Here is a 27,129-nt window from a genome sequence, read left to right as displayed (position 1 = left end):
GCCTCAGTTTTCTCAAGTTTAAAACGATATTTTTACTTAACCTGAAAGTATTCAATATGATAATATGAATGTACTAGGCACTTAAATAATGTTAGTTTTCGTCCTACAATTCCATAGGGTGAAGTTCACTGCATGAATTTCGCCATTGACATCAAGGAAAGCTGCTTCTGTAATACCTGGCAGAACTGGGCAGTTAGAAGATGGGGGTAGGGTGGGGATCCAGAGTGTGGGCTCAGGCCCAGCTCCACCTCTGACTTGCTGTGTGACCTTGGGCAAATTTCTGCCCCTCTCTGGGCCTCAGTTTCCCTCTTTGTACAGTGTGACTACAGTTGAACTTGATGGCTTTCTATTTCCTGCCCACACCTCTTGGGACCTAGAGAATTTCCAGCCTAGCCTCAGTGGGAGGTGGGGAGAGGGCAGGAACAACTCCAACAGGGAGCTGAAGGCACTGGAGGAATCCAGACGTGAAGTGCTAGAGTTTCCTTGCATTTCAGACCTTCACCCCAGTCCAAAAAGAGTGCTTTTTTTCCAGAGAGTAAGCCTGGGAGTATGGGGGAAGGGCAGCAGTCAGCAGGGCCTGAGCTGGGCTCAGAGCTAAGAATAATGTGGCAAAGGCTCTTGAACTTTTTTTTCCCTGATCTCGAAAATTTAAAGGAGCCTTACCTCCCTTTCTTCAGGGAGGCTGTGCTCAGAGCCCAGGAGGCTCAGGCAGCCACTTCCCATCACTAGTGAGTAAAGCATCATGGGCCACGCTTACCATGCCTCTTCTGGTGTGTCCTGTGTTGGGTACTGCAGGCTTGAAGTGGAAAGGAGAAGGCCCTGCCTGTCCAAAGTCTCCAGGGTCAATACAGGGTGATGATACTGAGATAATGCAGCACAGAGGAGGCTTCTGACCCAGTCTGAGCTACAGCAGGGGTCTGACGAGGCTGGCAGAGGGTCTTTGGACCCAACCCCTTCCCTAGGCTTCAGCTTCCCTATCTGTAAATAGAGGGCATTGGTCCTTCCCACTGTGATCTTCTAGGATTCTGGATTTATTTTACAGCAGAGCCTCAGTTTATTCCTCCCCCCTTCCCCAGGGTTGTCACTGAGAGTCACAGCACTCAGCTTTCCCCTAAAGTGTTGGTGAGGCCTCAGAGAGCTAAAGATAGAAGATTATGGAAGAAAGGAAATCTCTGTGGGATTTTGACCTTGAACCTGCTGGAAACCAAGGCAAACCTCTCCTTCATTCCACCAGCTTTCATGGACCCTCAACTCACTGGTTAATTATCATCTGAGGGCCAAACTGGGGGTGGGTGGTGGGGTAGAGGGTGGGGTCTGGCCTGGGACATAGATGGTTTTCTTGGATAGCAAGGACTTATCCTTATAAGGACTATATATCCTTAAAAACAATACACATTGAGGCAGGAAAGAAGCACATGAAAACCAGGACAGCCACCCCAAAGAGATGGCCACACCTTAAGGCTGGAAGATTTGTTATCAATCATACCTGTTCTAAGAAAGAATCCTGGGCTGCCTTGTAGGGCGTGAGCTCTGTCTGTGGAGGTGCCTGGGTACTGGCCTTTTTGGGATACCACAGAGAGGACTTCTGCCCGGAGCTGTAGATAGGAATCCACAAACTCTGAGATGCCTTGCAGCCCAGAGTCCTTAATACTTTAATTCTAAGGTTCTTTGACTCTGAGATTCAACATTATAAGATTCCTTAGGTGGAGTCAAAGATTTCATGGGGCTTTGAGTAAGGTGTCATATTCTCTGATGATCACTTTAGGATTCAAGTAATCTCTGAATTTTTTACCCTGATTTGAAGAGTCCGAAACTCTTGGGATCTCAGATTTCCCACAGTCTTTGCAATCAGACTTTGAGCAACTGCCGCCTAACCCAGACTGAGAAGTTAGTCACTGCCACCAAGTTGGGGTGGCCAGAAAAGGCCATCTCGCACCTCTGCTGCCAGGGACCTAGATGATTCATCATCCCATTGCTAGACTCATTTGCTCCCTAAGATCCAGGGATACACCTGGAAGAAAGACGTTCAGCACAGTTTGTTGAATGAATGAATGAATGAATGAATGAATGAATGAATGAATGAGTGAGTGAATGAAGTGTCCCTTCTGCTCTATACTGTGCCCAACTGTTACCTATCATTTCACTATTAAAGAAGACTGAGGAGGGGGAAGGGTGTTCTAAATAATCTTCTGCCTCCCTCAGTCCCTACCAACATTCACGCACCCAACTCAGGATGTACTTCCTCAAGGGCAAGGACTTTGTCCAGTTCTCAGCTGTGTCTTCAGCACCTAAAACAAAACTGAATATCCCGGCTTAGCTCAGATATCAAGGGCTATCAGTTGTGGGAGGGTGAGGTGGGAGTAGTTGATAGTGAGACCTAGAGCCTGTGGCAGGGGACCCAGACAGAGAGGGGTCAGGGATAACCAAGGAGAGAGAAAGAGACAGACAGGGAAGAAAGCAAGGAATGACTTAGCACCACATTTCACAGCCAAAGGAACTGAGGCCCAGCAAAGTAAAGTAACTTGCTTAGGGTCACACAGAACATTACTTAGTGGACAGCCAGGGTTTTCCTTCCTGTGCACTCCTCCAGGCACCGCCAGACCACCTGATGTTCCCCTGTATCTTGTCTCTATCACTGCAAGACTTTCTGGGGTGAGGGCCAGGTCCTGGGTCTGGTTGGGTCCCTTCCCCTTCGGGGCAGTAACTGAGGTCACCAAGGTGTTGCGGATAAACTGCAGATGGAGAAGGAGGCTGCCTCCCAACCCCTGACCACCTCCCTCGAGACAAACGAGAGGGGCCTTGACTGAGGAGAGGGCATGTAAGGGGGGAACCAGTAAAGTTCCAGCTCGAAAACAGGGGTGGGGGTGGGGTGGGGGGACTGGATCCGCTCCGGGCAGGGCCCCCGCAGGGAAAGGGTTGTAGGAAGGAATGTGCGATCGTCCGGGGTAGGCGGGCTGGCACGGAGAGACTGCGGACGGGAAGGGCTCCTCCCCGGGAGCTGGACCTGGAGCCCCGTGTCCCCTCCAGCTCAGCAGTTCGAACCCCACCCACCCCCAATTCCAGGACCGCAGGGTCCGGAGTCTCCGCGGGGTCGGAGGGCGCCTGCTCGCTGCAGAGCGCGCGGGTCCGTGCGCCGAGCCCACGGCGGGGGCTCCCCCGCCCTTCAGAAGACGGGGGCAGTAGGACCCAGGCGCCGGGAGAGCGCCCGCGGAGGGAGGGGGCGGGGGCCGAGGCGATTTGGGGGAGGTCTCTGGCTTTTTTTTTTTTTTTTTTTTTTTTTTTTTTTTTTTGCGGAACCGGGGCTCCCTCCCGAGGCTTTTATAACTTTCCAGAAGTTTCTCGGGCCGGGCGGGAGGAGGGGACGCTTTATATAGAGCTGGGGAGAGGTGGAGCTGCGGAGAGTGGAATCTGTCTGCGCGCGGCTCCGGTGCGACCGTCTGTCCCGGCGCCAGCCCGGCCGGCCCAGGTGAGGGGCGGGGGCTGCCCGTGCTTTCGGGGTGCTCAAGGGAGCGAGAGGGGCGACCGGCCCCCGGGAGGGGTTGGAGGCCAACCCAGAGCCCGCGACCTGGAGCCTCTAGCGCTGTGGGGGCAGCTGCAGGGTTTGGATTGAGAACCCGGGGCTAGGTGGCGGTGCAGAGACCAGAGCCGGCTGGGGACCCAAAGTGCAGGCTTTCCCAAAAGTTTGGGGCAGGGGTGTGATGACAGAGAGGAAACAGTGGGGCTGGGGCCAGGATACTGAGACCAGATCCTCTGCCGGGACAAGGAATGAGAAGATGGGTCCTGGGGCTCCTTCCAGGGGCAGGGAGTCGGGGCAGCTCTGCAGGCGGGTGCTGAGGGGAAGCCGACCAGAAGGCTCCGAGCCACCCACTGTAGGTCTGTCCACTGCCGCCTGGTTCCTGGAGTAACTGCAGGAAGTAAGGCTACTTCCAGAGGCGGTGGTTGTCTGCCCCCAACTTAGGACATTCCTGAGGCAGCTGAATGGGGTTAGAAGAAGGAAACAGTCTACAGCAGGGCGGGAGGGCCTGGCCCCTCCTCTTCCCTGGTTTCCGCTGGTCCTTCTGGGCTGCTGGGCCCGGATGGAGGCCAGGGAAAATGAGGGGGCTTTGGTTCCCTGGAAGTCTCCGGATGGGGCCACACCCTCCATCTGCCCATCCCCCCTTCCTGGTCTCCTCCTTTTGTCTCTGATCACAAGGATTCCCAGCAGAGACTTTTTTACTCGCTGTGTAACAGGACACCACATCCAGTCATCAGAAGGGGCTCTGTGGGTGCTTAGGGGAGGAAGGAGCCCTTTGCTGGGAGGCCTGATCCCTCAGTTTCTCCGGTGGTACAGTGAGGTGGATGATTTCCAAGGTCCCCGTAGATCTGGGACTGGTTAGGCCCTGCTACAGGCAGGGCAGGGCAGTGTAGACTGCAGGAGGACTTCCAGGCCCTTCCTCACTACCACCCCAGCTCTGCCCTATCCCATCCTTCTCACTTTGTTTTCTTTCAGAATGAAAAAGACAGGCATTGACCTCCCCCAGAGGCAGTTTCAAGGTACTTTAGACCCCACCCTCAAGTGTCTGAGACCCACTCTGGTGGCCCCCCCCCCCCCCGGCAGCTGCTTCCCTTCCCTCTTTCTTACAAAAACCGTGAATATAGTCTCAACTCAGTTCGGCTTGCTGTGGGCATCGGATGGTGTATTTTTCTTTATGGACCTGTGAATCATCCAACTTTGGCCTAAGGGCTGGGATTTCTTTGTGGCAACATGGGTTGGGCTATGGGAAGTTGGCTTGCTTGCAGTAACTTGCCTTCCACCATTCCTGCGCCTGGGTTAATAGGGCGGCCCTTCTCCACTGCCACGTATCTACCTGCAGAGGCCCATATGTCCCCTGGAAGCTAAGGCAAGGAGGCTCCATGGCACCCCATAGGACCTCCTGCTTCCCAGATTGGAAGCCCCCTCTGGTGGCTGGAGATAATTCAGTTTCCAGCCTGCCACGTCACTGGAGCAGCAGGAGCAGGAGCAGGAATGCAGCTGTGTGGCTGCCTGAGGAATCCCAAACTAGTCATTTGGAGCTTTCTTGAAAAGCCCCTCCCAGCCCTTTGAGGCTCGGTTGGCTGGGAGTGGGGGCTATCAAGATGGTGTCTGCCACGTGGCAGGGCTGTGTGCTGGGCTTCTTGACTATCTCCCAAGAAAAAGCTGGTGGCCTCTGTAGGGGTCTGAGTTCTGGCATCAGCTATCCGGACTAGAGGTGGCCTTTGAAGAGGGTGACCATGTGCCTGTTGTCCTGGCATAATAATTGATAGTGCCTCATTCTTCTCTCTTGAGTGCCCTTGTTTGTACAATAATTATAAGGTCATTGCCTTTGAGGATCCAGGCCTGGTGGGGAAGGAGCTAGGACTTGGGAGGAAGGTGGCTAGGCCCTGAGATATCTCCTTCCCAAGCTGTATTTTAGGGTCAGTCCCTCTGTCACCTCTGAAATCTGCACTCTAGGGTATAGATCTCTCTTTTACCTTCCCCCAGGCAGTTGTGGATCTCAGTGGCCTTCCCCTCTCTCCCCATGTCCCCTTTGCTTCTCCTTTGCCCTGCACCTTTAAGGAGGGGGCAGCCTGGGGTTGGGGGTGGGCAGCCTGGGTTCACAGGGTGGCTGTAGCATTAGAGTTCTCACAAACCCAGTGCTGCTGTAGGCAAGCCCAAGTCCTGAGGGCCTTCCTTGAGGAGGACCATGAAATGGCATCTGCCAGAGCAGTGGGATCCCAGCTTTCACCAGCGGTCCTTCCAACCCTTCCCTTTGCCCTGTCATCGCCTCATTTGTCCTACTGCATGAAGTACAGGCAGAAATGACCTGAAGGAGGGAGAATGTGGAAATGTCCTATGTGGAGAGACTGTTCTGATTAGAGGCCCCAGAGAGAGGAGTGAGGCTTATCCAGAGGGGACCTGAGGGCGTCCCTGAGACCACAAAGCAGATGGCCTGTGTGTGTCAGCAGCTGTCCCCAGCTTCCTGGGATGCTGAACACACATCTGGCCAGCCTGTGGTGAAGGGGAGGGGGTGTCGTTGCTCCATTGAGCTGTAACTTACTCCCTCCCCCAGTATCCTTCCTCTCAGGAAACCTATTCCCCCACCTAATCCAGCTTTTGTCCTGGAGAGTTCCCATCACTCTAGGGACTGTGGACAGATGGGCAGGCAAGTCCCTGCCAAGACAGAGGTCTTGGGTATGGAGGTGGAGACCTTTACAACTTGGAAAATGGAGACTGAGGCTCAGAGTGGGGTGGACACACACATCTGTACACACACACACACACACACTTTGAAAGTCACCCTTGGGGCAGCAGAGGAAGCACCTGGGCTTTCCCATTTAATGAGTGAACCAACCAATGACTCATTAGCATCCAGGACAGAGTGAAAGGCATGGGGGGAGGAACAGGCCTCAGCTCTGTCCCATATGGCTTCCTTTGCTCAGGAACCTAGGCTTCATGCAGACACTCAGCCCATCCACTGGAAGAGGGCCCCAGGTTTGTATGAGATGAGAGCTAACCTTGATACAAACTGAGGACCGCAGGGCTGGCCAAGTGGCCCTTGTTTGTGTTCCTTCAGCAACGGCTGAGGCCTTTTATGTGTTAGGCACTGGGGTTTAGAGGGAAGCCAGACTGGCTAGGTTTCCTATCCTGGAGGTCACAGACTAGATAGGGACAGAAATAATACCTAATAAACATGTCAGTCTAATTGTAAGTTCAGTGCAAGATATTATTACTAGGGTGGATGTGGTGACTTCCCGGGAACCCTTTGGATGAAGTAAAAACAGGCTTCTGTGAGACGTGCAGACTGAGGCCCCGCAAACTGGGCAACCCTGAGTTAGGTGTGGACTCCTCAGAACTCTGCTTTCTTGGTCTCATCTCAAGGGAAGTTGGTGGCAGCCAGAAGGCAGGGGATGGTTGTTGGGGAGGGCTGCCTGGGGCTTCAGGGCTGCACTCTCTCTGCAGCCCTCACAGGTCCTCCTTGGTGCCTACAACCCACCTCCCAGCCATGCGCTGCCTCCTGCTCACCAGCACCTTCTGCCTCCTGGCCATGGCCCTGGCAGCCGAGGTGAAGAAACCTGCCGCCCCAGCAGCCCCTGGCACTGCTGAGAAGCTGAGCCCCAAGGCCACCACCCTGGCTGAGCGCAGCGCTGGCCTGGCCTTCAGCCTCTACCAGGCCATGGCCAAGGACCAGGCGGTGGAGAACATCCTGTTGTCACCCGTGGTGGTGGCCTCCTCGCTGGGGCTCGTGTCCCTGGGCGGCAAGGCAACCACTGCGTCGCAGGCCAAGGCGGTGCTGAGTGCGGAGCAGCTGCGTGACGAGGAGGTGCACGCAGGCCTGGGGGAGCTGCTGCGCTCGCTCAGCAACAGCACCGCGCGCAACGTGACCTGGAAGCTGGGCAGCCGCCTGTACGGGCCCAGCTCCGTGAGCTTCGCCGAGGACTTCGTGCGCAGCAGCAAGCAGCACTACAACTGCGAGCACTCCAAGATCAACTTCCGCGACAAGCGCAGCGCCCTGCAGTCCATCAACGAGTGGGCCGCGCAGACCACCGACGGCAAGCTGCCCGAGGTCACCAAGGAGGTGGAGCGCACCGACGGCGCGCTGCTGGTCAACGCCATGTTCTTCAAGCGTGAGTTCAGGGGGGCCTCCTGTCCCCAGAGCCCCTGGCAAGTTGGTCCCTAGTCCTGTGCCCAGTACCTCCCTGCTTGTCACTGAATCTTCATAACCACCGTGGAGGCAGGCACTGCTATTAAACCCTTTCATATACTAGACGTTAGAGAAGCGTAGCACTGTGTCGGAAGGACTGGGACAGAGATTCAAGCCCAGCAGAGGGAGGATATGCTCCCACTGTTTCATCACAACAAAGTGCTATTGCTTGTCTTGGTTTCAATAAAGTTCAGTGATCACTTGTGTCTCAGTAGTGAGCTGGAGAAAGGCTTCACACCTGTGATCATGCCTAATCCTCAAAACAACCCTGGGGGCAGGCGGTGTTACCTCCATTTCACAGGTGAGGAAACAGAGGCTCAGCTGGGAGGTAGGCTCAGTGAGGAAACAGGCTCAGCTAGCACTGAGGCCCAGGTGTATCTGTGTTGAATTGAAGATTTGATTTGGGATTAATGCATATTTTGAGCATCTGTGTGGTTGCCACTCTTTCTCTCACCATGTGCTGTGAGGGTGAGGTAACCCCCTTTTTACAAATAAGGGGACCAAGGTAGGAGGAGTGAAAGGTCTAATCTAGTCAGCAGCTGAGTCTGGATTTGAACGTAAGTCAGGTTGTGAGGTAGAGCAGGGCTCAGGCCACTGTCACACATGCATGGTGTTTTTTGGTCATGTTTCTGGTCATAGAGATGGGACTTGCAGACAAGATTTAAGGGTAGTCTTTGAGCACCCCCTATCCAGGGCACAGGCCCTTCAGTTACCAGGTGGGGTGAGAAGTCCAGCTCAACACTCATTGCCTGACAGGCACCAAGACAGAAGGCGGACATGGCAGTGGCTGAGCTGAGTGTCTTTCTGAAGCAATTCCTTGCCATGTGGAAACAGCCAGGCCCTGACTGTAGAGACCCAAAGCAGGAAACATGTCCTGAGGGTGGGGCAGGGGGAGGGGGCTGCAGCGGGGGCTCGAAGACTGGAACAAAGGCCTGTGGTAGGGATAAATCCAGGGTATGTGGTTGGGGAGATCTGTGCCTAGAGGGAGGGGGCATCTATTTCTGACCTTGTCTCCTACCTCCTGCTACAGCACACTGGGATGAGAGATTCCACCACAAGATGGTGGACAACCGCGGCTTCATGGTGACCCGATCCTATACTGTGGGTGTCACAATGATGCACCGGACAGGTAGGTGCCTTGCAGAGCAGGGGCCCAAGGTGGGGGTCCGAAGGCACTTGGGACCTGGCCCCCCACTGCTTTACCAGTGCGCTCAGTGCCCTCTCGGCTCTTTTCCAGGCCTCTACAACTACTATGACGACGAGAAGGAGAAGCTGCAAATCGTGGAGATGCCCCTGGCCCACAAGCTCTCCAGCCTCATCATCATCATGCCCCACCATGTGGAACCCCTTGAGCGCCTGGAAAAGATGCTGACCAAAGACCAGCTGAAGATCTGGATGGGGAAGATGCAGAAGAAGGCTGTTGCCATCTCCCTACCCAAGGGTGTGGTGGAGGTGACCCATGACCTGCAGGTAAGGGGTGGCCCAACTCGGGGGCCCCTGGGCTTGTAGGAGGGGGATACTTGGAGTGCCCATTCGCCAGCTCGGCAGGTCAGTCCGGAGCCCCTCTGGGAGCCCAGGCAGTATTGGGCCCTGTTGTGGGGTAGCTGGTGGAGGAGGCATAGGCCCCGCCCTTGGGAAGATGATGACAACATCAGTACCTAAATATAATTGAGCACTTGCTGTATGCCAGGCACTCTTCTAAGCACTTTATATGTATTAAACTCTTAATCCTCAAAATGACTTTATTAGGTAGGACTATCAACCTTATTTTACAGATGAGGAAACTGAAGCTCAGATTAAATAACTCATCCAAGTCGTACAACCAGTAACTGGGACATCTGGCACTAAGCCATGCCCTTAATCCTGTGCCACATCTGAGAGTCTGAAGTCCCCCAGCTGTAGACTGTTCAGGCTAGAGCATTGTCCCCTGTGCAATAATAAGACAAATCATGGCTTTCAGCTATGGGTCCCTTGGGATGGCTGGAAACAACCTACCCTCTCAAAATGATTCCCCCTCATCACCAGTGACTTGAGAGAAGCGGTGATTCAATAAGGTCACCCTGGCTAGTAAGTGGTGCAGCTTACTAGCCCTGAAGGTAAAAATTCAGGGTGGCCTTTTTGTCAATAAGGAGAGAGATTTTTTACCTACTCCAAAGGGAAAACTCATCTTATTCCTGCCTTGGGTGCCAGGCATGGTTGCTTGGCAGGCCCCTTACCCACAGAATTGATTCAGGCTTGCTGCTGAGAGAGCATGGAGAGAGAAAGCTTGAGTTGAAATGGGGCTTAGGCTTCAAACCAGAGACTGGCGGAGCTTAGGTGGTCTGTACCCATAGATAGCACTGAGGTTTCTGGTGAGGAGCTATCACCGTCTCCCTCCTGTCTCATTCCTGCTCTTCCCGAGCCCCGTCTTCTGCAGTAGCTGTTATCTGACTCCCTTCTCCCCTTCTTTCTCCCATGTCTTTCTGGAACCCTGGGTGTGCACACTACCCACCAGTCTATGGGGTAGATTGAGTCAGGAAATTTGAAGTGGGTGACTTGCACAAGGTCATCGGGACTGGAATAGCTGGGCCTAGAACGCCTGTCTTGGCCAATTTGTCCATGCTGGGCCTTTCAGAAGCCTGGGCCCTGGAGGCTGCTGTTTACCTAGCCCACAGACAGTCCTTTCTGCCTGTTCTGCACTGAAAACCAGGGACAGCCTGGGGCAGGTCTGAACCAGAAAGGAGACAGATAGAGGGAGGGCGGGGGACTGAGGCCCAGGAAGACATCGCTCATTGTGGGATAGGGAAGGTTTTCCAGATGATGTGCTATCTAAACAGCCCTACAGGGGAAGAGGTTGGCCATGGAGATGCTTTGAGGATGCTAGTTGTTCAGTGAGGCTGTTGACTGGAGAACAGGGTGGGGTGTGCTTAAGGGGTGAGGCTATGGTGTAAGAGCTTATACTTGACTTCTAAGGGCTGTGCAGAGCCATGGACAGGATGTATGTGTGTATGTATGTGTTTGAACTTTTTACTGTGGAAACGTATAAAAATATTTTTAAAATAGGTGAGTGTAATGGACTCTCATATATCCATCACCTAGCTTCAACCATCACCCACTCATGACCAATAAGGATTCATCTATACATACCCATTCCTCCCCATCACATTATTTTGAAGCAACTCCCAGACATCATTTCACTCTGGAAGGGTCTTGGTTATAGCTGTCCTTAGATTAGCTTTCTCAAACTTGAGTGTGCTGAGAATTACCTGAAGAGTTGAAAAAAGTTCTGGGTTCACCTGCAGAGATTCTGGTTCTGTGGCTCTGGGCTGGGGTCAGGGGATGTGCATTTCATGCAAGTTGCCGGGTGGTGCTAATGCTGGCTGTTCATGACTCACACTTGCAGAAGCATAGGTCAAGATTGCTTGGCAGGGCCAGGGGTATATTCTGCCTTTCCCCCGGTCTCAGTTTCCTCATCTGTGAAGTGGAGATTACAAGCTCCTACAGGGTTGTATGCGAACCAAAGTGCCCATGCCATGTCTGGCACCAGAAGGTGGCCAGGGAGTGGTAACCTCTGCTCTGAGGAACAGACAGGGTAGGAGGTGGTGGGCACAGTGGCTGGAGGGTGAAGGTCTGGAAGCCTTGCCCACAGTGGCCTCACCTGGTACCCACCCACCTGGTTCCACAGAAACACCTGGCTGGCCTGGGTCTGACTGAGGCCATTGACAAGAACAAGGCAGATCTATCTCGCATGTCTGGCAAGAAGGACTTGTACCTGGCCAGTGTATTCCATGCCACCGCCTTCGAGTGGGACACAGAAGGCAACCCCTTCGACCAGGACATCTATGGGCGTGAGGAGCTGCGCAGCCCCAAGCTCTTCTATGCTGACCACCCATTCATCTTCCTGGTTCGAGACTCCCAGACCGGCTCCCTACTGTTCATCGGGCGCCTGGTCCGGCCCAAGGGTGACAAGATGCGAGACGAGTTGTAGGGCCCTGGGGTGGGCATGATATGGCAGGAGGCAACCGAAGGCTCCTGAGACACATGGGTGCTTTGGGGGTGGGGAGAGCTGAGGTACTGACCTTGGATAGTCCATGGGGTGGGTGGGTGGGTGGGTGGGAGGGGAACAGCTGGCTTCCTTTGTGTCTGAGCAGACCTTCCCAGCCAAAATTCATTCTGCTTGGACATTGGCTCCCAGATAATCATGATGCTGAGCCCAGCCCCACATCCTGTGGGACCTGAGCAGTAGTTGTCATGCCCCACCCTCAGAGTCCTGTATCAGTGTTCATATTTATAGCCACGTGCTTTCTAATCTGTGAGACCATCGAGCTAGAGGTTCAGCTGAGCTCTCATGGAATGGAGACCCTCCTTTCCTGACACTACCACCACTTCAGCTCCCTCCCTGGGTCTATCCCCAATCTCCTCTCAACTCCCCTCAGTGATAAAAACTAGGTGCTGCAGCCCCTGGATAGGCACCCCCATAGTAGCCCTGGCCCCAGTGAGGGGGATCAGGAAATAACTCATGGGGGGCTCCTGGGCAGACTCTGGTCAGGTATTAAGGGGATAAACCTTTTTTTTTTTCCTTTAATAGATTTTCAAAGATGGGGAGGGAAGGAAGAATATGAGCCTTTGTTGCCGTTAAACCAAGAACTTATTTGTACAATTTTTTTTCAATAAAACTTTTCCAATGAAATTTTGTTGGAGCATGAAGATGATTGGATCAAAGATGCCCATGTCATTCTTCCTCCAGGACAAGAGCTCCTTCTGTTAAGCCAGGTTTGCTACTAACTGCCCATATCAGGCTGTGAAATGCTGGCAGCTAACTGCAGATGATATTTTTGGCAGGCCTGCTATGTGCTGACTCAGGAGGTTGTCTCTCAGCTCTGGCTGCCCCGGGAAGGTTGTGTCTGCAGAGTTGGAGCAATGGTGCTGCATCTGGAACCCAGGGCATCCCAGCCCTATTGTACAGGGCCCCAGGCTTTGACTCCCTAACCTTTCACTACAAGCTGACCTCCTCCATATCCAGGGCCAGTGGGTACAATCTCAGGCTGCCTGACTGGGCAGGACTTTGGAAGGAAGGAGCTTGTGGGATCCTTGCTCTGTGTTTGCATTTGTAGCAGAAGACATAGGGAGGGAGGAGAGGGTGAGTGGGACATACAGGATAGAAGACCTGAGGCAAAGGAGCAGAGGAAACTGGACTTGAGTCCCACCACTGCTGCATGCTGGCTTTGTGATCTTGGACAGGTCACTCCCTCTGGCCACCTCTCGCTTCTTTCTCTCAACAACTCTGCCCTGGGTGTTATTGGTCCAGGGAGGGTGCTCCTACCTACTGGGCAACCCAGTTGTAGTCCTCTAAGATGTGAATGGGGCAGCAGAAAGGCCAGCTGACTTCCTCCCATTACTACTACAATGGGATTTTAACACTACTCGTCAGAGCTCCAGATCTGTGCTGTGGACCCAATAAATTAGATCTCTGCCCTCGAGGGGCTTCATCTAGAGGTACAGACTTAGAGACAATAACAAGTGTGCTCAGTAACTGTTCTGGTCTCCTGGATGGGTCTGTTTCCAGACATAATGCATATATTCCCCTGCCTCAGGGCCTTTGCACTAGCTGTTCTGCCTGGCAAGTGGCTCCTCTAGATCAGGGCTGCTTTTTTTGTCATCCAGAACTCAGCTTGAATGTCATCTGCTCAATGAGGCCTTCTCTGACCATCTAATATAAACAATTCCTCACCTTAGTTTCTCTACTGTTTTCTCATTTTACTGACTTCTTAGTGCTATGAAATTATCCACCTATTTACACATTCACTGTCCCCACTACTATGAGAATAGGATCCATGTCTTGTTTATCACATATGCCCTACACCCAGATTCAGCATACGCATAAGGCACTAAACACTTACATGCTGAGTCGGTGAAAAGGCTGTCCTACATACAAGGTCGCTAGGGCCATGGGAGCCCCGAGGTAGAAGCCGTGACTGCCATGGGGAGAACAAGGAAGGTTCCCAGAAGGTGACATGGGCTGCCTTGAAGGATGAGTAGGCGTTTCTTGATCAGAATAATGATTTTAATAATAGCAGCTGGTACTACCTTTGTGTTTTGCTGCTATGTGCCTGTCAGTTACTTGATATATATAGAGTGTCCCAAAAAAAATGTATACACACTTTAAGAACTGATAAACTTGCTTAATTTTCACTTTCAGGTTTAACTGAGTTGAAATAATGGGTGAAGCTGGACTAAGCTTTGAACAAAGAAAATTTATCCTAAAGTGCCGCTAGAGTTTTTTTTATGGGGAATACATAAATAAAGTTTACAGAACAAAACCAGCAACAGACTAATTGAGGGCACACAAAAGCCAAACAAAATGATTCTTGATGTTTGCGATTTCATTACTTCGAGTTATTAGCAGTGCCTGGATCAGACTGGTCATCCGTTTGAAAACAGCCATTGACAAAAAAATTATTCATTTCTGTAGATTGTTTTGAATCTTGAACTGTATGTTAATAAACACTGACTTTATAATCATTCAAAGTGCATATACATTTTTTTTGAGGCACCCTGTATATTATATATTATCCCAGCCTTCTAACAGCTTGGTTACATAGAGATTATCCCCATTTTACAGGTGAGATAACCGAGGCTGAGAGGTTAAGTGATCTGCCTGAGGCCCTGGGAATTGCTCCTAGTCAGTTGGATAATTTTTCTTTCTCCAAGCCACACAGGAAGGGCAGGAGAAAACTGGCCAGATAATAACAGAGGTGCATAACCTGCTTACAGTCTGTATTTGTCCTCCCGCTTTCTCACCACAATAGCCGAGTTAAGTGGGGAGTCACCCTAATCACACAGGTGCAGCTCAGAGATGGGCGGAGACTGAGCTAGAACCAAGGGCCCTGCGCCCCAGTTCAGCCCGCAACAGCCCCGCACCAGGAGGGCTGGGCAGTGAGAAGCCAGCCTGGACGTGGAGGCCGCCCAGTGACAATGCGGGGCCTGCGGCTACAGGCCTTCCTGGGGCACGAGAGGGTGACGCGAGGTCTGTGGTTCCCCCCGCGCAGGTATGGGCGCAGGTGCTGGTGTGGAGGGTGGCAGGACAGGCGCGGAGGTGGGTAGGTCAGGGTCCCGGCTATTGGTCGGATCAGCCGTGCCAGCTGTGGGTAGCTGCTCAGGGACAGGATCTCAGTGAGGAAAGGAGTGAAGTCGCGGCCTTTCCCGGGCTCCGCCATCAGGGGCCCCCCGAGGCCTCGGCCCAGCTCCTCGGGGGTCTCCAAGGCCGGCCTCCAGGTGGCGCTGCCGCGGGCGGGCGGAGGGCGGGGCCGCGAGGCTTCGGTCGCCCACCCGAGCGCACCCACCCGCGGCCCAGCCCCGTGTCCCGGGGCCTCGCGGGGCCAGCCTGCGCCAGAGGAGCCGGAGGCCAGGACCCGGGAGACCGCCGGTGCCCGGTGCGCGGGGCGGGGCGGGGGGTGAGCCGCGGGCGGGGCCGGGTGCGAGGCCGGGGGCCGGGCGGTGTGGGGCCGCGGGGTAGGAGCCCGCGCGCCGGCGTCCGAGCCGAGAATCCGCCTTGGGGCCCTTGGGCGGAATCTGGGGATCTTCAGGTCTCGGATGGGGGCTCGGAGGCAGAACCGCCCGGATTAGGCCCCGGGCCTGGAGCGGGACCTCCCCTCGCAGAGACCCCCCCATTCCCGCCCCTCCCCCCTCCCCCCCCCGCTCCCTCCCCCCCGCTCTCGGCCTCCGCTCCCCTCCCCCAGGCGGGCCGCGCAGGTGCGGCCGGAGCCGCGGGCGGCCTCCAGCTGGGTCCCGGGCCTCCCGGGGGAGGGGGGGAGGAGGAGGGATGGAGACGCTGGATGCTGGGAGGGGCTGGGAAATGGCTGCAGCAGGCAAGAACCGGGGCCTAAAGGAGCCTGAATCTGGGAAGAGTGGGGAGAATCTAGTTCATTCCCCGCCTCGCCCGCCCACCCAGCCAGGGCTGGAGGCCTGGGCCCTCGCCCGCCGCCCCGGGCCTGCTCTCTGTGCAGTGGGGAGCTGGGCGGGATGCCTGCAGCATCTGGTCTAACCGTCAGGACCACAGGACCCCTTGAGAAATGAGGAAATCCAGCTGACCGGCGCTGGGCTGGGCTGGGCCCGTGTCCGCCTCTCCCAAGTGTAAGCTTCCATGTTGGACAGCCACCTGGTCCTCGTCTGCACTCTCAGCTTTTGTCATTGACCATCACTCTCATTCAATCACTGCTGGCGCCACAGGCCCCTGGTCTCTCCTCACAGTTTAGGGCCAGCCTGTCTCAGATTCCTTTGTGCACTTCTTTTCCTACTTCTTAAAAGTCTCCAGAGCTTTCCCTGCTGGTGTGGCTCAGTGGCTGAGCATCGACCTACAATCCAGAAGCTCGCGGTGCAATCCCTGGTCAGGGCACATGCCCAGGTTGCAGGAGTGCGCAGGAGGCAGCCGATCAATGACTCTCTCATCATTGATTTTTATATCTCCCTCTTCCTCTCCCTTCCTCTCTCTGAAATCAATAAAAATATATTTAAAAAAAAAAGTCTCCAGAGCTTTGAGTTGGGCCCATTTGTCTTTCCATTCTGACACTGTCTGGGGGTGCTCAGTGTGTGCCCTCTCAAACTTGGGGCTTCAGTGACCAGTCCCCCCCCCCACACACACACACAAAGGCAGCTCTCTCTCTTCAGAGGTGGAAACCTCGTAGGCAATGGCCTCCTGGACATCTGCCCCAGGGTGTTACACATCTCAGAGGTGGCTCCATCATCTGTCTGTGTGTGTCATGAGACCAGGTATGGGTCAGAGGGAGAACTGAAAGGAGGGAGATGTCCTTACATACCACTTCTTTAGCGTCAGTGTGGCTTTTTCTTGTCTGCAGGGCCCTATTACAACTCACAGGGCAGCAAGCTCTGTGTTGGGCCAAGAAGAATCCTCATAATGTGTGTGTGTGTGTGTGTGTGTGTGTGTGTGTGTGTTATAGAGGTGGCTTCTGGAGCAGAAAACCCTGGTGCTATTGGGAGAGGGATGAGGAGACAGGCCTGGGGTCAGTTGCTCAGAAAAATTTGGAAGTCATCAGTACTTCCTGTGGTGATTCTTTGTAAGAATCAAGCTGAGCTCCTTTAAAAGGAGCCCTTTTAAAAGACCTTTAAAAGGGGTTAGTGTCCATAATGGGTCATAAAAATTTTAAAGGGGTATGAGTGTTCCTTGAGAGCCAGCTTTGGTGAGGGCAATAGGTGAAGCTCCCCTTATAGTCCCAGGCCCCTGAGGGTTTTGGGTTTTTAAAGTGGAGGCTATTGTGGCTGAGACAGTGGGATCTTCATAGGACCCATCTCTAATCAAGGTAGAACTTCAGCCTCTCTGGCAGCTCCCAGTCTTCTTCCCTGGCCTGCCAGCAACACACTCACAGCTCACAAGACTGACCTCCTGAGTCCCTTCCTGAGGTCCTGGGACTCAGAAAACATCACCCCTGTCTAGTCTCAGTTTTCTGCCCCAGAGACCTGCTACATCTCTTCGTCAAACCCTCATGCAAATCAGTTTCCTTTCCTTCGAGGACTTCTAGAGGGGCTTACTCTGATTCTCCAGCCACACATGTGATGCCCCTTTCCATCCACTGCTTAGGCTGTCTGATCTCCATGGATGCTTTCTCTGAGAAACCTTCCTGGCTGCCCCCTCCAGGCATCATCTCTTTACTGTCCTCTCAAACCAGGCCTTTAGTTGTCCCAGGCCCTCATCCCACACTATCTTTTCTTGTCATAATACTGGGACTTCTTTACCACAGCGACCTCAATGACCAGCACTGATGAAGACACAAAGTGTGTGCTAAGGAAGTCTGCTGTGTGCATGACTGAATGGGGGGATTGGGGCATTGTTTTAGAAGCCCTGGCTGAGCTGTCCTGGATACTGAGAATCAGCAGATGTCCTGGGATTCTTCTGATCAGAGGCTTGGCTTTCTCAAGAAGCATGATATTTGGATGAGCTTTAGGACTGAGCCCTTGGCAAACAACTGTCACCCAGAATGACACTGGGTCAGCTGGGTCCCTGCTTCTATTTTCTCTGCAGGCTTCAGCTCTGGCCCACCCAAGGGCCCAGCCTGCTGTGATTTGGTACTGGCTTCTAGGCTTTCATGGGACCTGACCTAGAAAATAGAAAATACACATAGGTGTTGGTCTTTGCTCCTGGTTCCTGGTATAGAGCTCCTAAAACACTCATAATTTTTTGGGTGAGTGCCTTTTGTTTTAATGGAGTGACTCTTGGTGGGCTCCTGGATAGCTTCAGGATGGGTGCTGGTCAGCAGAAAGATGAAGCCATGAGCAGAAGCCTGGAGCTTTCAGCCCCACTCCCCATTCTCTGGGAAGAAGAGGAGTTAATGAGTGATCATGCCCACATGATGAAGCCTTCATAAAAATCCCAAAAGTATGGGGGTCGGAGAGTTCCTGGGTTGCTGGAGCTCCTGGGAAGGTGTCACACCTGGAGAGGGCATGGAAGCTCTACACCCCTTCCCCCGTATCTTACCCTATTCATCTCTTCCATCTAGATGTTCATCTGTATCCTGTATCCTTTTATGATAAACCAGTAATGTAAGAGTTTCAGATTTCTGTGAGCCATTCTAGCAAATTATTGAGACTAAGTAGGGGGTGTGAGAACCCCAATTTATAGCTAGTCAGAAGTACAAGTGACAGACAACCTGGGACTCAAAGTTTGCATTTGAAGTGGGGGGTGGGGGCCGTTTTATGAGACTCCCTTACTCTGTGGGAGGTGACACTATCTCCAGGTAGATAGTTGAGATAAATTGTGAGACATCCAGCTCACGTCAGATAACTGCTAGATGTGTGGGAAACTCTCACACATCTGGTGTCAGAAGTGAAGTGTAGGAGTGCTAGAGTAAAGGAAAAACACAGTTGTGTCCTATCCTCCCATCTCCTAGCATCTCCCACCCACTCCCAACTCATGCTGACAACTCAAAGGAGCTGGGAATTGCTCAGACTCCTCTTGCCTGGATAGGTGATGCAGAGTTCTGCAAGCCCACTTTTCAAATGTGCATGACACGCGTGCGCAGGTGTGCGTGCGCACGCGCGCGCGCGCACACACACACACTCTCAAGTGGAGCCAGAGACAGACACTGCTGAGCCAGAGGGACCTGTTTTATTAGATTCCAGCAAGACTATACAACAGTGTTTCATGCAGATTAAATGTGAGACTTTGCTGCCCTGGAGAGGGAGCACTTTCATTGCCAGCTCTTTCCTTGGTGTCAAGGGGTGGGTATCAAGGAGAACTCTCAATATATTCTGCATGGGGGACAGTTGGGATCGTGACTGGGGGTGGAGGTGAAACAGTGGACAGCTGCAGGCCCCTGGGACCTTGAGTCTTCAGAGGTTCGGGGGCCACAGGACCTTGGTCCTTGGCTGGTGGTGGCACTAGAGGATCTTGATCTTTCAGAGGCACCGAGATGATAGGAACTGGATTCTTCACAGGCTCAGGGACCACAGGACCTTGATTCTTTGGAGGCTCAGGGACTACAGGGCCTTGATCCTTGACTCGTTCTGGGAACATAGAACCTTGACTCTTTACAGGTGCTGCAACTACAGAATCGTGATCCTTCAGAAGCTCTGGGACTGCTCCACCTTGACCCTTGACTGGCTCTGGGACCACTAAACCTTGTTTTTTTATAGGCTCAGAAAGCATAGGACCTTCATTCTTTACAGGTGCTATGACAATGGCACTAGGATCCTTCAGATGCCCTGGGACCATAGGACTCTGATTCTTGACAGGTGCTGGAATCAGACCTTGATCCTTCGGAGTCTCTGGTACCATGGAACCTTGATCCTTAACTCTTGCTGGAACCATAGGACTTTGATTCTTTAGAGGCACCTGGATCAAGGAGCCTTGGTCCTTGACTGGTGCTGAGATCAGAGAACCTTCATTCTTTAAAGGCCCAGGGACCATGTGATCTTGATCCTTAACTGGCATGGACACCATGGGACCTACATCCGTCAGAGGCCCTGGGACCACAGGAGCTCGATCCTTCAGAGACCCTGGGACCACAGGAGCTCGATCCTTTAGAGGTCCTGGGACCACAGGAGCTTGATCTTTCAGAGGCCCTGGGACCACAGGAGCTTGATCTTTCAGAGGCCCTGGGACCACTGGAGCTTGATCCTTCAGAGGTGCTGGGACCACAGGAGCTTGATCTTTCAGAGGCCCTGGGACCACAGGAGCTTGATCTTTCAGAGGCCCGGGGACCACTGGAGCTTGATCCTTCAGAGGTGCTGGGACCACAGGAGCTTGATCTTTCAGAGGCCCGGGGACCACCGGAGCTTGATCCTTTAGAGGCCCAGGGACCACCGGAGCTTGATCCTTCACAGGCCGTGGGATCGGAGGAGCTTGATCTTTCAGAGGCCCTGGGACCACCGGAGCTTGATCCTTCACAGGCTGTGGGACCGGAGGAGCTTGATCTTTTAGAGGCCGTGGGACCGGAGGAGCTTGATCTTTCAGAGGCCCTGGTACCACCGGAGCTTGATCCTTCACAGGCTGTGGGACCGGAGGAGCTTGATCTTTTAGAGGCCGTGGGACCGGAGGAGCTTGATCTTTCAGAGGCCGTGGGACCGGAGGAGCTTGATCTTTCAGAGGCCCTGGGACCACAGGAGCTTGATCCTTCAGAGGCCGTGGGACTGGAGGAGCTTGATCCTTCAGAGGCCTTGGGACCACAGGAGCTTGATCCTTCAGAGGCTCTGGAACAGTAGGGCCTTGATCCTTTGGAGGCTCTTGGATCACAGGACCTTGATCTTTCAGAGGCCCAAGGCCCATGAGACCTTGTTCCTTGTCTGGCTCTGTGGCTATAGGACCTCGATTCTTACGTGAATCAATGGTGGGATCAACCTGGCTCCTGCAGAGGAGAGAGAGGTGGTCACTGTGAGGGCCAGAGCTCAGGCCAGGGATGGGGCAGAGCACAGATTGCCTGTGGAGCCTGGGCAGGGCAGCTCTTGCTGGAGAGCCAGGAGGAGAATCTGATTTCCACATTCTTAGTACAGAATGTGGGGTTGGGTGAGGGGCAGGCTCAGGAATCAGCCATTCAGTGTGCTTGCCAATTGATTATAACCTGCGCGTGGCACAGAGGGCGGCACCCAGGGAAAACGGCGGTGCTCTCACGGGACTCAGAGTCCTCCAGTGGGCAGCCCAGCAGCTCGTCCACCCCACACTCCACCCAGGCCACTCTTCCTTCCTCCAGGATAGCTGGGCTCATCCTGGGAGCTCCTCTTAGCTGTCTACTCAGACGACCTTATAGGCAGGAATGTTCTTTCCTTGACCTCATGGCCTTCCTCTTCCTGACCCCCTTGTTAAGGGCTGACTGTGAGGAAGGTCAAGGGGTCCATGGCATGCCAAGAAAGAAGGCAGTGGGAATGTCCCTCTTTCCCCATCCCTTGCAAGCAGAAAATTATTTTTATCGCTGACTTTACTTAGAACAGCCAGCATATGGTGATAATAAGCAGACCAGTTTTTAATTGGTGTTATTACTGCTTTTAAATTCTCTATAGACATGCACCCCATTGTAGCCCATGCCACTGCCATTGCTCCACCTTTGCTAGATGAAGGGCTAGGACTCCCAATTCAGGCAGTGAGAGGACTTGCTCCCCTTGCTACAGCCCCACTCTGGCTCCCTCTACTCTACCTGGGCCCTTGCCCACACTTACTCCAAGGCTCTAAGGGTGATTGATTTCCCTATATCTAAGAATCCAAGCCTCTCACCAGAATTCTCATAGGTTGGTTCATCTGCCCCACTGCAGACAACCGCCCCATCCCTTGGCCCACCGATATGGTAGGGAGCAGGTGACATCACTGACGCCAAGGGCAAACATTGCCACACACAGACCGTGCCAGTCTGGTTTGGAATGTCACACTCCAAATTTGTGTGTAGTGAGTACTCTTAGCCAGCTGTAAACTAACCCCAAATTTGCTTGGATATATAACCTTACATTGCTTTGGTTGGTAAACTTGTTTCTTTAGTGAGTGTTTTTAGTCATGGGTAGGTTTAGAATATTATAAATGATGAATTAAATCTACAATATTACCTTTTTTTTGGTACTATGCTTAGGAAAAATCAGTGTAGATTTAGTTTGAAAGTATTTGTAATATTTAAAATAATTTGGCATATTAGAATATGGATCAGATTAGCTTTGTGATTCCAATATAAAATGTGCAATGGAAAAATTAATTTAGACTTGTGATTTTAAATTGAAAGATATAATTCTATAAATTTTGTAAACAGTGATGGAACTTTTATGACAATCCAATAGATTTCATATTTTTAAGCTTAGTTTATTTTAAATTATTTATCATTTAATTTAAATTATTCAGGGAAATTAAGTTATAAAATCCCCCTTAAAAGAGATTGTTAAAATTTACTAGATTTTTAAATGTTACTTTGATCAATTAAGCATTCATTTTTAAAACCACAGCAGCCTCAGTTGGTTTTCCTATGAACAAAACTGCCCTCAAGGACAACATAAAACTCTCATTGACACTGACTGGCTATCACTTGGTTCCACTCTGCCCTGTCGGTCTCCCAGCTGTAAAATGCCCCACCACTCCCAATAAGGCTGGCAGAGGCAGCACTCACAGCACCCTCCGTGTGAAGGAGACAAAGCTGTGTCTCCAGGGGGAACGTGGTTGGTGAGTGGAGATGGGCTGGATTCAGCCCCACGCAGCCCATAGGCCAGTTGTCCTTGGGCACAGCCCAACCTGCACAACCAAATCTGGTGCCCTGAGCATGATGTAAATCTTCTCAAGGCAGCATAGGACACAGACCACTTCTCCTCCCAGCCCGTGTACCCTCTCGGAAACTAAAACATCCTGCTGGGTTTGTTTCAGCTTCTGTGCTGCTTATGGCCTGGAAGGTCTTGGGCAATTACTCAACCACAGTAGACCTCAGTTTCCTCACCTGTAGAATGCGGATAACAATACAAATGTCAGGGACTATTAAGACAGAGGAGCATATGATCCTTTTAGGCAAGAATCTGACATCATAATTCTTGATATTTGTAGAGTGCTTCAGTGCATCGCATGAATAAGTCCAGTACTGTAATAACTAGGGACAGTTTACTAAATGTTCATGCACTGGACCTTCGAGGCAGCCCTGGAGGAAGGCAGGGCAGGTGGTGGCCAGTCCTGTAGCCTCACCCTCCATGCACTGTCCTCTGGCCACCCCATTCTGTTTTATACACTCCCAGTATTTTCATTTCCTTGTGCCTGCTACCTGGATTGCTCTCTTTTGTCCACTTTTCCCTGTCTGTCCTTGATGGCTCAGCTCAGATCCCACCTCCTCACCAGGCCCTCATAGATGTGTCTCTCCACATTAGTTTCGTCTGTATCTCCCTTGCAGCGGCACCATTTTACGGTCTCTCCCCACATTCATAGGGTCCCCTGTTACTTGTCAGGTCTCCCCCGTTAGGTCATGAGCTCCCTGAAGGCAAGGGCCATCCTCCTGGCCTGCAGCCCCAATGCCCAGCACAGTACCTGGAACAAAGAAGGTCAAATGGAAAGATTCACAAATCATTGTTGCTGAAACCTGGTTCATCGTCTATCCCATGGCCCCAGCCAGAAACCCAGAGTCCTCCTGGAGACCTTCCTCTCCCTCAAAACCTTCACCCAACTCATCAAGGACCATCTGTTCCAGCTCCCAACATGTATCTCTTAAATGTTCCTATTTCTTTCCCTCCCTTGCGTCCCCTCACCAGTTGTGCCATCATCTCTGTGGACCATTGTCACAGCCTCCTAACTGGTATCCTCTGCTTATGATCCAATTTATTTTTTATACAGAAATCAGAATGATCTTTCAAAAGAGCTTATCCCTTCCCTGCTTGCAACTCTCCAGCGGCTTCTCCTTGTACTCAGAATAGAGAGGAAAACCTGTTACACAGCCCCACCTGGCGACCGGCGACTCCCACCTCCTTCCCTGCTCCCGTGCGGCAGCCTTGCAGGACTTTGTTCTGCTGCTCAGTCTGCCCTGCTCCTTTCCGCTCACGGCTTAGCACGGGCTCCTGTCTCCTGGAACACACGCTGGCTCGTCTTCCATTGGTTAGTGCCTGCTCACCCCCATCTCTCAGCTCGCTGGAGCCCTGTCCCGGGGAAGCCTTCCCTGACCTGCAGATGTGACTACATCCCTGTTACAGGCTCTCTGAGTCCCTGGCTGGCCCTTTCTTTCATACCCTTGATCACAGCAAATTACTTCCTTCTTTCGGATTAATGTTTCCCCTACTAGAATGAAGCATTCAGAGGACAGGACCATGTCACATTTGCATGTCATTGTATTCTCTGTACCTAAAACAGTGCCTGGCCTGAGGAAGGCCCTGACTAAATACTTGTTGAATGAATGAATGAATGAATGAATGAGAGCCTTTTCTGTGCCAGGCTCTGTTCTATTTGCAAAATGCAGTATTTCAAGGTTGCATGAGAAACCCTGAGTCTTAGGAACATGATTTTCTGCCCTTCCTCTAGCTTCCAGGAGACCGACAATGCCTCCTGGCTACCTATACACACTGACCTTGGATCCTGCTTTAACAGAGTCTGGAAGCAGGATTACCAAGCCCTACTCCAGACTATCTGCAGAAAGGGCTTCCTTTCCTCCCACAGATTCCTGCCCCTGCACACAGTTCTAATCCCAAAATTCACTATGTGGGGTTTTTCTCTCCCCAGACTGTCTCCTAACAGAACATCAAAGCAGCCCAGAGCTGGGGCCGTGCTCCTGCCAGAGGGCCATGCTCAGAAATCAGGGGCATGTGGACCCTGTCCTTGAATCCCTGCCTCCACAGCTTGGAAAATCCCTGAGAAAGAAACTCATACTTCCTGAGCAATAACCGCATGTCAGGCTTGATGCTGGGTGTTTTAACGTAGATCATTTCTTATCATGTAAAGGGCAGCCTGCTGGAGCATAAAGTGCACTGGCTGGACTGAAGCCAGAAGAGCTGGGTTTGAATTCTGGCCCAGTTCCTTCATAGCCATGGGATGTCGTCATGGGCATGCCAGGCTCCAGGCCTCAGTTTCCTTAATCTACAAACTGGAGGTTACAGTGCCCACTCTCCGGGCAGGATTCATTTATGTAAACACTCATGGCATGACCCCTGGAACACGGACGATATTTAGTAAATGTGAATTCCTAAGATAGACATAGTGATCTGGTCCAACTGTGATACTCTACAGATGGGACCCAGGCCCAGAGGGCAAGTGACTCTCCCAAGGGCCTGAGCCAGGGCCCAGGCTCACTGCATCTCAGAGGCTCTGGCAGAAGGATGGGGGAGGGGGACAGTAGACAGGGTGATTTCATGGTTTTGCTCTCCTTCTGTCTACTGCCCTGGGTCCTGCACAGGCACCCAGATTTCCCATTCACAACCAAAACTCCCAATATGGGAACTACAGCTACCCAAGGGGCAGTGCCAAGGAAACCATCTTTGAAAGGCTCATTAATCCTATAAGAAATCTGCAGGAGACAAGACGTTCTGAAAGCAAGAGTCCTTGCTGCCGCCTTGCTCTGCCACAGGACTCCATGGTAGCCTCTATTCCATCAGTTATCATGGTGTTTGGTAATTACCTGGCTCTCCTGCTCTCCGTGGGCTAGGTTTGGCTCACCTTTGTGTCACCAGTACCTAGTGTCTGTCTCACAGTAGTAGCTGGCAGACATCTGTGGGAGTAATGGATGGCTGGTGTGTAGCTTTTTATCTTTATTCTATTTTATTTTTTCTCTTTTATCCATTCACTGGACAGAGTCTGTGTGAGGCCCGGGGTGAATGAGACTGGGGCTCTGACCTGAGGGCACCCTGAGTAGAGCAGGGAGACGGACCTGTAAGCACACGCCATGGACACTATAAAGTCACCAGAGCCCAGCACCACTGTCAGCTCTGGCCCTAAGCCTTCACCAGCCTGTGTCTCTTCAACTAGAGATGCCCAAGGTCATTTCAGGGGCAAAGATGTCTCTCTGCTGGAGAAGTCCTCTCTCTGTTCTATGGAAGCACACACACTCCACAGAGCCAAGTCAAAGGAGTCCAGGGCTGGAAGGCCTGACCTGAGGATCACCAGGTCTCCTGAACTTCTGCTATCTCCCTGCCATCTGGCCCCAGACACTACCCACACAGCCTCGGGTAGGGCACACACCTGGTGAGGCAGCCCACTGCTTGGTTTCCCAGTGGTTAGATCCTGAGCAGAAACCTGCATTTCTCTCAGCTATACTGCCTCCTGTATCTGCCCTGGTCTGAGTTTGTGCTCCAGGGCCACCCTTTCAGAGAATGCCACGCTGCCTGCCCCAGGGCATCCTTTCAGATATTTGAAGATATCTGAAGGGGGCAGGAACTGTGTCCTTATTTCTGGGTTATCTGGGCAACACACACTCCGTGTCAACTCAGACATTTGGTTTCTAGAGCCCTTGCCGTCCTGACTGCTCTCCTTATGACACATTTCAGTTGGCTCCCCATCCCTTGGAAAGTGTGACCCTAGAACTCAAGATGATATTGCAGGGGTGGTCTCTAAGGACACACAGCTGCTGCCCTGGAGTCTAGACCTCTGCCAATATAGCTCTTGGCTGCTTTAGCTCTCTCAGGCACATCGATGCAGCTGTCCCCCTCTGCCTAAGAACCGCCTCCTCAGCCACGGAAGATTTGGTTCCAGTGTCACTTCCTCAATCACCAGGCCCACCACCTCCAGGGGTCAGTCCTTCTCCTGTGTTCCCTCCGCGCATCCCCCATCCCCTCACCCCCTCAGAGCAGCCTCATCAGGTGAGTGGCCAACTGTTCAGCAGCTGCCTCTCCAGATGGGCTCTTCCAGGACAGAAACCATGTCTGCCTTATCGCCCCCCAGTATTTCCCTCCTTCCCTCACTTTTCTCCCCTTTCTCCCCTCCCCTGTCTTCCTTCCCCCTTCCTTTCCACAAACATTTCGTAAGTGCCTACTGTGTGCCAGGCCTTTGAATAGAGTGGAGAGGTAGAGAGCCCTGGCACGGGGCTGCTACACGCTGAGACCTCCATCCTGAAGGAGAAGTTGAGGAAAGAACTTGCACAGGATCAAATTCTATCAACCACATCTACAAGATGCACAAAAGATTTCCTAGTTGTAACTGCCTTTGCACCTTTTCTGTTCTCCCAAACTGTAACTTCTAAGAGGACTTTACACACAATGTGCACATTGTATTCTCACAGCGGCCCTGCCAGCGAGGCAGACAGGGGTCACCTGCACCCCCATTTATGGGTGGAAACGAGGCAGTTGCCTAAGGTCACATAGTGAGTTTGTGGCCATGTCAAGACCCTAACTGAGGATGACAGACTTTCAGTCAAGCTCTTTCCTTTCTGTGACAATATCCCTTATGGGTGTGACTTCAGCTACAGAGGTTCCAAATTTGTCTGAACTGGGTCTAGCCTGAGATCACCCTAGTTGGCTTTGCCTGGTGCAGGAGGCTGGAGCCATTGACCTCCGCGGGTCCCCAGCTCTGAGCTCCCAG

General features: G+C 52.6%; 2 protein-coding genes across 5 annotated transcripts in view; one reads left to right on the top strand and one right to left on the bottom strand.

The window, feature by feature from the left end:
* Positions 1-3,325: 3,325 nt before the first annotated feature.
* Positions 3,326-14,201, top strand: SERPINH1 (serpin family H member 1). Of its 4 annotated transcripts, none has more exons than XM_081153031.1 (6): positions 3,326-3,466; positions 4,490-4,533; positions 6,968-7,623; positions 8,731-8,829; positions 8,938-9,170; positions 11,365-11,767. In XM_081153031.1, exons 3-6 carry the CDS (start codon positions 7,002-7,004, stop codon positions 11,665-11,667), a joined length of 1,257 nt encoding a protein of 418 aa, XP_081009157.1. In that variant the 5' UTR covers positions 3,326-3,466; positions 4,490-4,533; positions 6,968-7,001; the 3' UTR covers positions 11,668-11,767. The 4 variants fall into 4 exon arrangements, with proteins under 4 accessions (XP_081009157.1, XP_081009155.1, XP_081009156.1 ...); XM_081153029.1 differs by having other exon boundaries at positions 6,959-7,623; XM_081153030.1 differs by lacking the exon at positions 4,490-4,533 and having other exon boundaries at positions 6,959-7,623; positions 11,365-14,201.
* Positions 14,202-18,777: 4,576 nt separating this feature from the next.
* Positions 18,778-27,129, bottom strand: part of MAP6 (microtubule associated protein 6) — a 65,730-nt gene continuing 57,378 nt past the window's right edge. Inside the window, exon 4 of the mRNA XM_081152757.1 lies at positions 18,778-20,536. Coding sequence (XP_081008883.1) covers positions 18,919-20,536 — 1,618 coding nt within the window. The 3' untranslated portion in view covers positions 18,778-18,918. The remainder of the gene's footprint in view (positions 20,537-27,129) is intronic.

This window comes from Miniopterus schreibersii, assembly GCF_964146895.1.
Source record: "Miniopterus schreibersii genome assembly, chromosome: 12".
Taxonomy (NCBI): domain Eukaryota; kingdom Metazoa; phylum Chordata; class Mammalia; order Chiroptera; family Miniopteridae; genus Miniopterus; species Miniopterus schreibersii.
The sequence above is the reverse complement of the archived record's forward strand: the minus strand, read 5'-3'. Positions and strand labels throughout refer to the sequence as shown.